General features: G+C 40.1%; 1 protein-coding gene across 14 annotated transcripts in view; it reads left to right on the forward strand.

Moving 5' to 3' along the window:
- LOC123773988 (ATP-binding cassette sub-family C member 12) overlaps positions 1-14,822 on the forward strand; it is a 208,392-nt gene that overhangs the window by 173,851 nt on the left and 19,719 nt on the right. For all 14 annotated transcript variants that reach the window (XM_069318722.1, XM_069318724.1, XM_045768028.2 and 11 more), the window contains 10 exons: positions 1,466-1,570; positions 1,797-1,981; positions 3,401-3,528; positions 3,902-4,024; positions 4,233-4,392; positions 5,094-5,280; positions 5,485-5,574; positions 5,966-6,155; positions 7,965-8,124; positions 8,387-8,579. In XM_069318722.1, coding sequence (XP_069174823.1) covers positions 1,466-1,570; positions 1,797-1,981; positions 3,401-3,528; positions 3,902-4,024; positions 4,233-4,392; positions 5,094-5,280; positions 5,485-5,574; positions 5,966-6,155; positions 7,965-8,124; positions 8,387-8,579 — 1,521 coding nt within the window. The remainder of the gene's footprint in view (positions 1-1,465; positions 1,571-1,796; positions 1,982-3,400; positions 3,529-3,901; positions 4,025-4,232; positions 4,393-5,093; positions 5,281-5,484; positions 5,575-5,965; positions 6,156-7,964; positions 8,125-8,386; positions 8,580-14,822) is intronic.

Below are 14,822 nucleotides of genomic sequence, written 5' to 3' on the forward strand. Positions count from 1 at the left end.
CATAGCATTGGACCTCACAAGATTAATTGTATTGATGAAGAGTACAGATATTTCTTACGAATTGTAAGGACTGTTAAATCATGTAGAGATTCGTATAAGAGTGGAATTTTTGGGGCAATTAAAATTTTTATTAAGCATACCAAGCAAGTGTTAGAGTTGCATAATTTGCTGCATCAACCTCATTACATTACCTTTTTTTTTTAATAAACTTCTTGTCATTTGTGCATGGGTTCCTGTTTAGGTTTTATTTAGCTAAACAGGTCTGGTTGCTGTCAGCCTTTTTAGGTCTTGATCAATGTTTAGTCCTCTTCAGTCCTTATTCTTCTCCTCAATTTAGTGTTCTATGAACATGATGTATATGATCCTACCTCTTCCAAAGACCATTTTCATAAATCAGAAACAGTATTAGTTTAAATGCAGTGGCCAGCAGGATCATGCTTGGTGCTTCAAAGACTTTCTTTACAACTCTTTAATCCACTACAGTATGTTCCCACCAGTTCTCAAAGTCTGCTTTTCTAACCTATGGATCAGACTTTTGGAGGACGGTAACAAAGACCTTTTGGCAATCTAAAAAGATGTAATCCACCCATCATTATCCCGTGCGTTGCCAACTTTATTGTAGAACTCGCTCAGGCATATAAGTTATAGATTTTGATTTCTAAACTTGTGCTGCATCTCAGATGGAAAGTTATTCATCTGTAGAAGTTTCACTCTTCTCTCCGATTGTCTTTTGCTAATATTTTAAAACTTATAATCACCTTGTCTTATTTTTAGTATACATATGGGAACCATGCTGGCAGTCTCCCAGTTTTCTTGGAGTCAAAGGGTTGGGCATCATAGTATCCTTCTTACTTTCAACATCCTCGATGAAATAGGATCTGGTTCTATTATTCTTGCATCTATTTCTTTCTGGTGCGTCTGTGCCTCCTTAATTACTCTATCACATCATTGATAAGGGTTTATACTGTTCTACTAGCACTAGTCTCAACCTTCCTGTTGCTTTTTATGACATTTCCTTCTTTTCTTAGTCTAATAAATAAAATGTAATTTTTTCTGGGGGGAGCCCCTATGGCTTCCCGGAGCTATCCAGGCTGATATGGATAGCTCCGGGGAGCCTCTGGGACTCGCCCAGAGAATGGTGTTTCATTACATTCAATGCTGGTTTTATTTGATTGACTATTGTCTAGTGATTTTTTTTTTTTTGAGGGGGGGAGGGGGGCTTAGTAGTATCTGGTTGACCTTTCTCGTAAGCCTCCTACGTCATTTTCAAACATGCTTATATTGCCTTAGGTTATTTTCAATTTTATTTATGATGCAAACTCGTGAGACTGTTAGAAAATCTGGGTTGGTTACATGCTAGACAAAAATGGAAACAAGCTTATTTGGTGATCAGTCTCTCCACTTGGTGTTGCATATTGAAAGAGAATTAAGGTTTCATCTTTTATTAATGTCCTTATTTCAACAGGCCAGCGGAGGATGGTGCATTACAAATATTATCCTCTTTGCCATCATCATCTTTACGCTGACAAGAATGTTTAATGCAATTTGGCTTCAATATTGGCTTGATCAGGTAAAGTAATGAAAATAAATTATCCTAATATTTAGTGCTATAAAAACTGAAATATGTATACTGTATGTTCATTAAAAATTATGTATTATACCTTGCGTATAAAGGGAAGAGAAATCTTGGTATTTTGAGGGCTGTTACAGTACATGTTGCAGCTTGATAAACCTTAACAATCATTCAAAATATTGAAACAGGTATTCATTTCTGTACTGTATTACCGTGTTGTTAGGGTGATGGCATGGTAAAGGAACGAATGGCAAATCAAACTAAATACAACCTAACATTATCAGATGAAGAGATTAAGGGTGACATTACACAGAATGAAATGTTGTGGATGTACCAGCTGGTGTACGGCATGAGTTTTGTGTTGCTTCTCATCACAGGAATTATCAAAGGCATTGGCGTTACTTTCAGGTATGGAGAAATGTATGCAGTTGCATTATTGTAGCTGAAAATTAGCCACCTAACCCACACATGCGAAAATAAAGGAAGCGTCGCTTCATTTATTTTCAGATCTTTTGGGTTTGGTGTCTAAGAAATGTATATTGTTGATAGTGGTACTCTTAAAATATTCTTATCCAAAGGAATATGCATTACTTGTATTGATAATTTATGCATATCAGGTGCAGGATTCTTTTTAGACCAGTAGATCGTTGCAGTAAAATATTCCTGCAATGTATTAAGTTCAAATTCAAGTCTTGCTGGCAGTTATTTTTAGTACAGTGACATTTTTTCATACAGTGGCTAAGTAGAGGAATCTGACTATTGTATGTCACATTTTTGTTTTCAGACTTATAGGATTATTATAAATTAATTTTATATATAGTACTGTATTGGGGTTTAAGCATAGTGTTACGCATAAGTCTGCAGTGTTACTGTCTCACATACTCCATATTTTGTACATACAATAAGTATTGTGAACCTGCTGACCTTTTATATTAATGATGGGCTATTGCAATATAAATTATTTGCTATAAGAAAAATCCAGAAAATTGTTTAGATTAAAAAAAAAAAAGAGCAATTAATTGGAAATCTGGATTATTCACAGATCTGCCTCTTGTCTTGTATGGCTTGATCTGAAATTTGAAGGTGTTAATCTGGTAGGGAAGGTTGGGTTTCAGTTAATGCTTTTAAATCACTTGTATTTACAGTAGTGTTCCATTACACTATGAAAACACTATATCATCATGTATTATGAGAAAATCTCTGGAGCAAGGTAAAGGTCTGGTGGGTGTGCGCATTTGGCATAACCGTTGTCCAATTCCATCGCCTTGCTCCAGAGATTTTTCTCAGTGTTCCATTCCTTCTGCACAAGTACTGATTGCACTCCATAAGTGGGTAAAATATGGTAGTAAAAAGTAAGGTGGGATAATGAAAGCAATTAGGGATAAGTTATAAGTTGATGGTAATTATTATGCAATCGTTTCATTATTTGCTTCTCCAGTAACATGAATGAGGATAAATGCCTTGCTTAAGTACTGTATATCATTGTGGGAAATCACAATTGCATTATAAATTGCTTATAAAGTTTAATCATACTATATGTTAAATCATTTATCATAAAGCCAAAATGTAAAAAGTTTTCAGATATGAAATATATTGGTGTTACAACTTACAAACGTTATAACTGGAACTAGTTGTATTAATTTATTAGATTTTGATGTATAGTGCCTGCTAAATATGATGCATTAAAAAAGAAAATTAGAATCATGATGAATTTTTCAAATTTTAAGTCTAGAAATAAACACTTGCAAAATTAGTGTTTTGGGGTAGTCAGATTTTTACAGTTATTTAGTTACATTTTCTATTAATAATAATATCTATGTATTTCAGAGTTCTGGCAGGTGCTTCAAAATTGCATCAAGCGATGTTTATTAGTATCCTTCGTGCACCTATGAGTTTCTTCGACACTACCCCAACTGGCCGAATTCTGAACCGATTCTCTCGAGATCTTGACGAATGTGAGTGAAGATAAATATACAATAGTTATTTTTAATTGTATTTAGTTCTGTAATATCTGTAAACACATTGATTGCCAAATAAAGCTTTATAATATGCATAAAATGATTCAAGCTTAATAAACTGCATTTTTCAACACATTTAATATCTGATGTGTTTACAAACCAAGTTTATTATTAATGTAAAAATGGTTACATGAAATGGTTACTGTTTAATCTGAAAATTGTTTCCTTCATTATAATTACAAAGGATCAATCAATGATGTAAATATATTTGATTATTTTTGCATGTTTTGTACCTTAGGGTACAGTTATAATATGTAATGGTTTGTGTATTAACGTAATTGAATGTTGTATTGATCTTCTCATTGAATAGTGGATGTGCGTGTCCCATTTTTCTTGGAGTTCCTGCTGCAAGGACTTTTGTTTGTCATTGGGCAGATTATCCTGGTGTGCTTCATCTACGTTTGGTTTATCATTCCGCTTCTCCTGGTTGCAGGTTGGTTTGTGTGGGGATTTTCTGGAGTAAGTCTCCTGTACCTAACTTTATTATAACTTTATTAGTCATTTGACTCAAAATGAATATGATGTACATGGATACAAATTTGTTGAATTTCATTGCTGGATTACAGCTGCATGTATAATTTTGTGTGGTGACTCCTGTTATACTAGTCTTTGCTATTCACATTGGTTATTCATTCCTACAGTTTTGTTTATTGCTGTTGACGTATTTCTCAATGCTGGTGTGCGTGAACTGAAGCGTTTGGACAATACCTTAAAGTCGCCTGTTACCCAACACATAGGCTCATCCATCTCTGGTCTTTCTGTCATTCGTACCTTTGATAAGGAGAAGCTGTTTATCAACAGGTAAATTGATCTTGTAACTATAATCTAAGTTGTGAAATACAATTGCAGTACAGTAATGTATTTGGTTATACAAGATAGTTGTAGTTTTAATTATCTCGTAAAAAATAACAGTAGGGGGAGGGCTGCTTCAACCGAGCTGTATAAAGTATATGTATGCCATAGAATGCGAACAGCATGCAAACAAAAATAATTTTCTTTAATGGGTGAACCTATCGTCACCTTACCAGCTGTTTCCTATTTCAGTGTAATACTGCAAATTTGTTCTTAAAAAGACAATATTTAATTTGGCCATACTGGATTTGATGTTCAAAAAGCTTGGAAAAGATGAGGGAGGAAGAGGGATGGGGAGGTGAAATTCTGGAAAAGGATTTGGGTGTGGAGAGAGAGGAGACTTGATTGATTGGTGGCCTGTCCACCGTGGGTTGGCCTGAGATGTGGGTCGTTTGTGTATAAAATAGTTCATGTATATTGACTTTTAAAGTTAGTATTGATTTAATTTTCCTTCATTACTATAATTTAAAAAGTAGTTTATATTACACTAAAACATTCACTATGAAGAAAAATATTTATGGTATTATTAAATGTTACTAGTATTTATTTCTTATGCTTTAAATGCTTAGAATAACTAACAATGAATCTATACTGTAAATATACAAAGAGAAGTACAAATTGATCGCAATTCTTTGCTTCGTGTTTTGTAGGATGTACAACAAACTTGACAAGCATTCGTCTGCTCTGTTGGTGTTCCGGCTGTCAAATCGCTGGTTCACCTATCGAATGGATTTTATGGCAGTGTGTGTCACCCTTGCAGTCACCATCATATGTGTCTTCACCAAAGGCATTGTTAGTACTGCACTTGCAGGTCTCGCCTTGTCAACAGTTAATGGTGTAAGTAGAAAAAAATATCTGTTGTCTATTTTATCTCCTTCATTCACAGAAAGACTACCTGGTATTGTTTTTCTCCCTGTTCTTGTGTTTTTAAGACTACTTCTTCATTCAGTGTAAAGTCTGAAAAAGATAGATTGCCATAATTACAAAATTAAACGTGAAAATTAAAAAAAATAAGGAAAAAAGCATGGCCTTTATTTTCAGGTGTGTGTGTTCATTCCCTTCTTGATGAGGATGAAGTCAGAGTTCCAGTCTCGCATAACTTCGGTGGAGCGTATCATAGAATATGCATATGTAAGCATTGTTTTCACTATATTTTATCATGTGCATGTTATTTGTTTGCAGCTAAAAGTGTTATAGCACTTAAAATTTGGAATAAGTATTCTCCAGTTTTATGCTTGAAAGGATCATTTGAAAAGAAACTGTGTTGGTAGAGATTAGTTGTTTTGGCTGTGCATTATTTGCTCATTGGACTATTAAGTCTTGGTTACAAAAGAACCAAGTGTTCATTTCAAGAAAGCTCCTCATAACTAGTAACTAAAGTAACTAAATGATATTGTAGTATCATTTAGTCTTTGGAAAATTCTTGTTATAATTTTTGTTTGAAAAGTAAGCCATTCCTTACTCGTAAAAATTGCACTTTTGGAGCAGAGGAGTAAAAGATTAATTTATATAATGCTTTTAGGAACTTCCCAGTGAAGCCCCAAGAGAAATACCCTCGTCCCAGCCACCTTCTGGTTGGCCGTCCAAGGGCAGTATTGAGCTAAAGGATGTTAAGCTTCGATACAGGCCCGATCTTCCGCTAGTGCTTCATGGTATTAATGCCTCAATCAAAGACGGAGAGAAAATTGGCATTGTTGGACGAACTGGAGCAGGTTTGTAATTTTTTGTTAACAGCACTTTTTATATCTAATTAGGATTAATTTCTTACATAAGATACTGCTGATAAACTACAGTACAGTATAGTACAGAACTAGTATACAGTGGCACCTTGACTTAAGATTGCCCTGACTTGCGATAATTTCGAGTTATGATGTAAATCTGATCGAAAAATGCGACTTGACTTATCGATAGTTAACAACACTATCATATTTGTTGGTAAACGTTTGGGTCGACCAAGCTCGTGGTTCCTGGTCACGCGGGCCGACATGCCTCAGTTTACTAGTGACGATTTTTAGTGACGTGATCATTTAGTGATCATTTAGTGACGATCACGCCTATAAGAAAATCCGTTTTGTGGTGATTTTTTGCTTTTTGAATATAAAACTGATTATTATATATCATGCCATGGGTCCCAAGAAAGTCAGTGGTAAGGTTCAACCTAAGAAAATAATTGTGAGTAGAGGCAGTAGAGGATGTCCCTCCTCATTAAGAAAATGTTTTAAGTATGGGAAGAACTGCAAAGTTTTGTTGAAAAAACTCACCCAGATAAAGCTGTAGCAGGCCATTGCATTGACCTTTAAATGACAATGTGATGTCTTACTACAGACAAGTGTTAAAATGTAGGGAAAAACAAGTGTCTTTAGACAGATTCTTAGTAAGATAAGCAAGCAGTGGGCCACAAGCAGGTCCTAGTGGTATGCAGGCAAAACATGCCAGAGAGTGTATCCCAGAAAAGTCATCACTGCCTAAAGTTATAATGGAAGGGGACTCCTCTTCCAAACGGTAACAACTCTCTTCCCCCCCTTATCACCATCTTAATTCCATACGCCATCAAGAGTCCTCCATAAAGGTAAGATAAACATATGTACTGTATTGTAGTTAGAGAAAAAAATTGTATTCAGTATAAAAGGTATTTGTAAGTTAATATTGTGGAGGGTGGGAAACGGACTAATTCGATTCCCTTTATTTCATATGGGAAAAATCGCTTTGACTTGCAATATTTTGACTTGCAATACGTCTCTGGGAACGGATTACCATTGTAAGTCAAGGCCCCACTGTATATATAAAATATGCATAGTTTTTCTTTTCATTTTGGATGGGTTGGTAGCAGTTATTTTGTAATTATGTACAGTACAGTGTATTATTATATAAGTTTGAAACCTAGTACAAAATGATGAAAATGGCTTTCATTTTGTATTTCATTTTATTATTTTTTGTACACAGAATGTACACAATATATCCACCATTATGACTGATTCACAAATGTAGCCCAGGTATTTGGTTTATAGTCACTGCAAATGTTGTCAGGAGTGATATGTCTAGACTTACGACACCTCGTGTGTACAGTGAGCCTCATGATTTCTATGAAACAAGTGCTGTTATATTTGAGCCATATTACGTAGACAGAATGGTTAATGTTCAGTCTCGGTGATTAAATACAGTACAGTACTGGTAAAAATAATGTGAAAGAAATGGATAGTAAAAAGGCTTTTTTCACATTGGTAGATAAACATCCTAATATTTTCCCCCTTCCCTGTTATCTTGAATTTTGAGATGTACCTCATTGTTTGGACTACACACACATTCATTGAAAGTTATTTACAGCTTTACAACATATAAATAATAAATTTTTGAAGTTTTAAAATGTAAACAATATTTATGATATCATTATGCAGTTAATTGCAGTACATGAGATATTTGGAACAATTATTGTAGTTGTATTTTTTGTCAAGTAACAACATATTGAATTTTGCCATATTGTTATAACATTTTCTAATGCTGTAAATTATTTCTCCATTAAGGAAAGTCTTCTCTTATTTCTACTTTACTACGTATGGCTGAGCTGGATTCTGGTAGCGTGATTATCGATGGAGTAGATATTAGCACTCTTGGTCTCCATACACTACGTTGCTGCATTTCTGTCATTCCACAAGACCCAGTGCTCTTCCAAGGATCAATCAGGTACATGGCATTCTTTGACATTTATATTTATTTTGTCTTGTTAACAAACTTGTACAAATTACTGGTAGCAGTATTCCTATCAGTACATCTCGGAAATGACATAATAAATTGAGGCATTTCTTTCAAGCTGTGTAAGGTGTCTTTCCAAGCACATAGTAAAGTTGACAGGATATTGTTGTAGAGTGTGACTATCTTCCCCATACTGCCAATTTTATTCTAGTAAAAACTTGTTTTTCAATTGTTTATCATAATTATTTTACAGGTATAATTTGGACCCTTTTGAAGAGCACTCGGATGATGCAGTATGGCAGGCATTGGAGCGATCACACTTGAAAAGTTTAGTTCAACGTCAAGAACATGCTCTCTTGTCCAAGGTGGAAGCTGCAGGGGAAAATTTCTCAGTAGGAGAACGACAACTCATCTGTCTTACCAGAGCATTACTGAGGAACAGTAAGGTAAGACAGGTTTAGTTTGTTTATTTAGGAGAGCAACATCAGGAAATGCTTCAACTAAATTAGTTTCTAACAAAATACAATTTTTTTATTAGATCTCCATTTTAATTTAAGATGTTAAGTGTTTTAACCCTTAAACTGCTAAGGGGTCCTAAGGACATTTACACCCCTTGTGCACAAGAAATTTTTTTTAAATTTTTTTTCGTCTTCTAAAAATGTTAATTTGTGTCCCCTGAGCACAGGAAAAATAAAAAAATTCTATTGTACTTACCAATGACGTAATTGAGCCGATAAGTTCGCCGATGATGTCAGAGAGAGTGAGCGCTCAAGGGTGCTGCATCAGGGAGCTGTCACTCACAGCGGCTCAAGAGGCCCAAGTTGCCGCGAATTTATTTCCGCGGCATTATTTGCAGTATCTATGGCACATTTTACAATAATTTTTTCGCTAGTATTGTTCCAATTATTGTCACTTGACGTTGTATTATAATATAACTGGTATAAACTCGCTATGCACTCACATATTATTGTCACAAGTATGCCCACCAAAATGGTATAGTTTACAGGAAATATACAATGTATTTGTTTTGTCTGGGGGGGACCCTTGTTGGCTCCCCGGAGCTATCCCAGGCTGATATGCTAATGTCAAACTATGGCATCAGTCATGTGTATGGAGTTCTTAGGCCTACCGGGACCACGGCCAGAACTGGGCCCCCAGTTCTGGCCAAAAACCGCGCGATTTTCGCCGCTACCGGCCAAAAACCGCGCGATTTTCGCCGCTACCGGCCAAAAACCGCGCGATTTTCGCCGCTAGCGGCAAAAAACCGCGCAATTTTCAGCGGTAGCGGCCAAAAATCGGGCGATTTTTTCCGCTAGCGGCGAAAATCGCGCCATTTTTGGCCGCTAGTGGCTAAAATCGGTCGATTTTCGCCGCTAGCGGCCAAAAATCGTGAAAATTTCGCCGCTAGCGGCCAAAAATCGCGCGATTTTCGCCGCTAGCCGCCAAAAACTTCGCGATTTTCGCCGCTAGCGGCCAAAAATCACCTGATTTTTGCCCTCCAGCAGCGAAATTTGCTAGATTTTTTTCCCGCTACCGGCGAAAATCGCACGGTTTTTGGCCGCTAGCAGCGAAAACCGCGCGATTTTCGCCGTTAGCGGCCAAAAATCTGGCGATTTTTGCTGCTAGCGGCGAAAATCGCCCGATTTTTGCCCTCCAGCAGCGAAATTCACCCGATTTTTGCCCTCCAGCGCCGAAATTCACCCGATTTTTGTCCGCTACCAGCTAAAATAGCGCGATTTTTTGCCGCAAGCGGCGAAAATCGCACGGTTTTTGGCCGCTAGCAGCGAAAATCGCGCAGTTTTTGGCCGTTAGCGGCAAAAACGAGCGAATTTCGCCGCTAGCGTCCAAAAATCGGGGGATTTTCGCCGCTACCGGCCAAAAACCGTGCGATTTTTGCAGCTGGCTGGCAAAAATCGCGCGATTTTCGCCGCTAGCTACCAAAAATAAGGCGATTTTTGCTGCTAGCGGCGAAAATCGGCCGATTTTGGACATCCAGCGGCGAAAGTCACCAAATTTTTGCCCGCTACCGACGAAAATCGCGCGATTATTGGCCGCTAGCCGCGAAAATCGCACGGTTTTTGGCCGCTAGCAGCGAAAATCGCGCGGTTTTTGGCCGTTAGCGGCAAAAACCGAGTGATTTTCGCGGCTAGCGGCCAATAATCGCGCGATTTTGGCCGGTAGCGGGCAAAAATCGGGCGAATTTCGCCGCTGGATGTCAAAAATCGGCCGATTTTCGCCGCTACCGGCGAAAATCGCCCGATTTTTGCCCTCCAGCAGCGAAATTTGCCCGATTTTTGCAAGCTACCAGCGAAAATCGGTAGCCCGCTACCGGCGAAAATCGGTTTTTGGCTGCTAGCGGCCAAAAACCGTGCGATTTTCGTTGATAGCGGCCAAAAACCATGCGATTTTCGAAAATCGCGCAATTTTCGCCGGTAGCGGCAAAAATCACGCGAATTTTGCCCCCTAACAGCAAAATTAGCTCGGTTTTTGGCCACTAGCGGCTAAAATCGCCCGATTTTTGGACGCTAGCGGCGAAAATCGCGCAAATTTTGGCCGCTAGCGGCGAAAATCGCGCATTTTTTGGCCTTTACCTGCGAAAATCGGTCGATTTTCGCCGCTAGCGGCCAAAAATTGCGCGATTTTCTCCGCTAGCGGCAAAAAACCGCGCGATTTTCAGCGGTAGCGGCCAAAAATCGGGCGATTTTTCCCGCTAGCGGCGAAGATCGCCCGGTTTTTGCCCGCTAATGGCAAAAATCGCGCGGTTTTTGGCCGCTAGCAGCGAAAATCGCGCGGTTTTTGGCCGCTAGCAGCAAAAATGTACCGATTTTCGCCGCTAGCGGCCCAAAATCGGGCGATTTTCGCCGGTAGCGAGCAATAATCGGGCGAATTTCGCTGCTAGCGGCCAAAAATCGTGCGAATTTCGCCGCTAGCGGCCCAAAATCGCGCGAATTTCGCCGCTAGCGGCCCAAAATCGTGCGAATTTCGCCGCTAGCTGCCAAAAATCGCGGGATTTTCGCAGGTAGCGGCCAAAAATTGCGTGATTTTCGCTGCTAGTGTCCAAAAATCGGGCGATTTTCGCCACTACCGGGCAAAAAATCTAGCGATTTTTTCCGCTAGCGGCGAAAATCGCCCGATGTTTGTCCGCTAGCGGCGAATATCGCGCCATTTTTGGCCGCTAGTGGCTAAAATCGGTCGATTTTCGCCGCTAGCGGCCAAAAATCGTGAAAATTTCGCCGCTACCGGCCAAAAATCGCGAAAATTTCGCCGCTACCGGCGAAAATCGCACGGTTTTTGGCCGCTAGCAGCGAAAACCGCGCGATTTTCGCTGCTAGCGGCGAAAATCGCCCGATTTTTGCCCTCCAGCGCCGAAATTCACCCGATTTTTGCCCGCTACCAGCGAAAATAGCGCGATTTTTGGCCGCTAGCGTCCAAAAATCGGGCGATTTTTGCAGCTGGCTGGCAAAAATCGCGCGATTTTCGCAGCTAGCGGCAAAAAACCGCGCGATTTTCGCCGCTAGCTATAAAAAATAAGGCGATTTTTGCTGCTAGCGGCGAAAATCGGCCGATTTTGGACATCCAGCGGCGAAATTCACCAAATTTTTGCTCGCGACCGGCGAAAATCGCGCGATTATTGGCTGCTAGCCGCGAAAATCGCACGGTTTTTGGCCGCTAGCGGCGAAAATCGCGCATTTTTTGGCCTTTACCTGCGAAAATCGGTCGATTTTCGCCGCTAGCGGCCAAAAATCGTGCAAATTTCGCCACTAGCGGCCAAAAATCGTGCGAATTTCGCCGCTAGCGGCCAAAAATTGCGCAATTTTTGCAGGTAGCGGGCAAAAATCGAGCTATTTTCGCAGCTACCGGCCAAAAATCGCGCGATTTTCGCCGCTACCGGCTAAAAATCGCGCGATTTTCGCTGCTAGCTACCAAAAATAAGGCGATTTTTGCTGCTAGCGGCGAAAATCGTCCGATTTTGGACATCCAGCGGCGAAATTCACCAAATTTTTGCCCGCTACCGGCGAAAATTGCGCGATTATTGACCGCTAGCCGCGAAAATCGCACGATTTTTGGCCGCTAGCAGCGAAAATCGCGCGGTTTTTGGCCGTTAGCGGCAAAAACCGAGCGATTATCGCTGCTAGCGGCCAAAAATCGTGGGATTTTCGCCGGTAGCGGGCAAAAATCGGGCGAATTTCGCCGCTGGATATAAAAAATCGGCCGATTTTCGCCACTAGCGGCGAAAATCGCGCGATTATTGGCCGCTAGCAGCGAAAATCTCCCGATTTTTGTCCTCCAGTGGCGAAATTCGCCCGATTTTTGCCCGCTACCGGCGAAAATCCCGCTATTTTTGGCCGCTAGCGGCGAAAATCGCGCGATTTTACCCGCTAGCGGCCAAAAACCGTGCGATTTTCGCTGATAGCGGCCAAAAACCGTGCGATTTTTGAAAATAGCGCAATTTTCGCCGCTAGCGGCAAATATCTCGCGAATTTTGCCCCCTAACGGCAAAATTAGCTCGGTTTTTGGCCACTAGCGGCGAAAATCGCCCGATTTTTGACCGCTAGCGGCGAAAATCGCGCATTTTATGGCCTTTATCGAAAATCTATCGATTTTCGCCGCTAGCGGCCAAAAATCGTGCGAATTTCGCCACTAGCGGCCAAAAATCGTGCGAATTTCGCCACTAGCGGCCAAAAATCGTGCGAATTTCGCCGCTAGCGGCCAAAAATCGTGAGAATTTCGCCCCTAGCGGCCAAAAATCGTGAGAATTTCGCCGCTGGCGGCCAAAAATTGCGCGATTTTCGCCGCTATCGGCCAAAAACCGTGCGATTTTTGTAGGTGGCGGGCAAGAATCGGGCTGTTTTCGCCGCTACCGGCCAAAAATCGCGCGATTTTCGCCGCTACCGGCTTAAAATCGCGCGATTTTCGCCGCTACCGGCTTAAAATCGCGCGATTTTCTCCGCTAGCGGCAAAAACCGCGCGATTTTCGGTGGTAGCGGCCAAAAATCGGGCGATTTTTTCCGCTAACGGCGAAGATCGCCCAGTTTTTGCCCGCTACTGGCAAAAATCGCGCGTTTTTTGGCCGCTTTTTTTGCCCAACTTTGGGCTACCAAGTAGCGAAAGTAGCCAAATTTTGGGCTACCAAGTAGCGAAAGTAGCCCAATTTTGGGCTACCAAGTAGCGAAAGTAGCGAAATTTTGGGCTAAAAGTAGCGAAAGTAGCGAAATTTTGGGCTACAAAGTAGCGAAATTTTGGGCTAAAAGTAGCGAAAGTAGCGAAATTTTGGGCTACAAAGTAGCGAAAGTAGCGAAATTTTGGGCTACAAAGTAGCCCAATTTTAGCCTAAAAAGTAGCGAAAGTAGCCCAATTTTGGGCTAAAAAGTAGCAAAAGTAGCGAGTTTTTTTACAAAAAGTAGCGAAAATAGCCTAATTTTGGCCTAAAAAGTAGCAAAAGTAGCCCAATTTTAGCCTAAAAAGTAGCGTAAGTAGCCCAATTTTGGGCTAAAAAGTAGCAAAAGTAGCGAAATTTTGGGCTAAAAGTAGCGAAAGTAGCCCAATTTTGGGCTACAAAGTAGCGAAAGTAGCCCAATTTTGGGCTACAAAGTAGCCCAATTTTGGGCTGAAAAGTAGCTAAATTTTGGGCTGAAAGTAGCCCAATTTTGGGCTAAAAAGTAGCGAAAGTAGCGAAATTTGGGCTAAAAGTAGCGAAAGTAGCGAAATTTTGGGCTACAAAGTAGCCCAATTTTGGGCTAAAAAGTAGCAAAAGTAGCGAAATTTTGGGCTAAAAAGTAGCGAAATTTTGGGCTAAAAGTAGCGAAAGTAGCCCAACTTTGGGCTAAAAAGTAGCGAAAGTAGCCCAATTTTGGGCTACGAAGTAGCGAAAGTAGCCCAATTTTGGGCTACAAAGTAGCGAAATTTTGGGCTAAAAAGTAGCAAAAGTAGCGAAATTTTGGGCTAAAAAGTAGCAAAAGTAGCGAAATTTTTAACAAAAAGTAGCGAAAATAGCCTAATTTTGGCCTAAAAAGTAGCAAAAGTAGCCCAATTTTAGCCTAAAAAGTAGCGAAAGTAGCCCAATTTTGGGCTAAAAAGTAGCGAAATTTTGGGCTACAGAGTAGCGAAAGTAGCCCAATTTTAGCCTAAAAAGTAGCGAAAGTAGCCCAATTTTGGGCTAAAAAGTAGCGAAAGTAGCCCAATTTTAGCCTAAAAAGTAGCAAAAGTAGCGAAATTTCGGGCTAAAAAGTAGCAAAAGTAGCGAAATTTTTAACAAAAAGTAGCGAAAATAGCCCAATTTTGGCCTAAAAAGTAGAGAAAGTAGCGAAATTTTGGGCTAAAAGTAGTGAAAGTAGCCAAATTTTGGGCTACAAAGTAGCGAAAGTAGCCCAATTTTTGGCTAAAAAGTAGCAAAAGTAGCGAAATTTTGGGCTAAAAAGTAGCGAAATTTTTAACAAAAAGTAGCGAAAATAGCCCAATTTTGGCCTAAAAAGTAGCAAAAGTAGCGAAATTTTGGGCTACAAAGTAGCGGAAGTAGCCCAATTTTGGGCTGAAAAGTAGCAAAAGTAGCGAAATTTTGGGCTGAAAGTAGTCCAATTTTGGGCTAAAAAGTAGCGAAAGTAGCGAAATTTTGGGCTAAAAGTAGCGAAAGTAGCGAAATTTTGGGCTACAAAGCGAAAGTAGCCCAATTTCGGCCTAAAAAGTAGCAA

This window comes from Procambarus clarkii, chromosome 91, assembly GCF_040958095.1.
Source record: "Procambarus clarkii isolate CNS0578487 chromosome 91, FALCON_Pclarkii_2.0, whole genome shotgun sequence".
Lineage (NCBI taxonomy): Eukaryota > Metazoa > Arthropoda > Malacostraca > Decapoda > Cambaridae > Procambarus > Procambarus clarkii.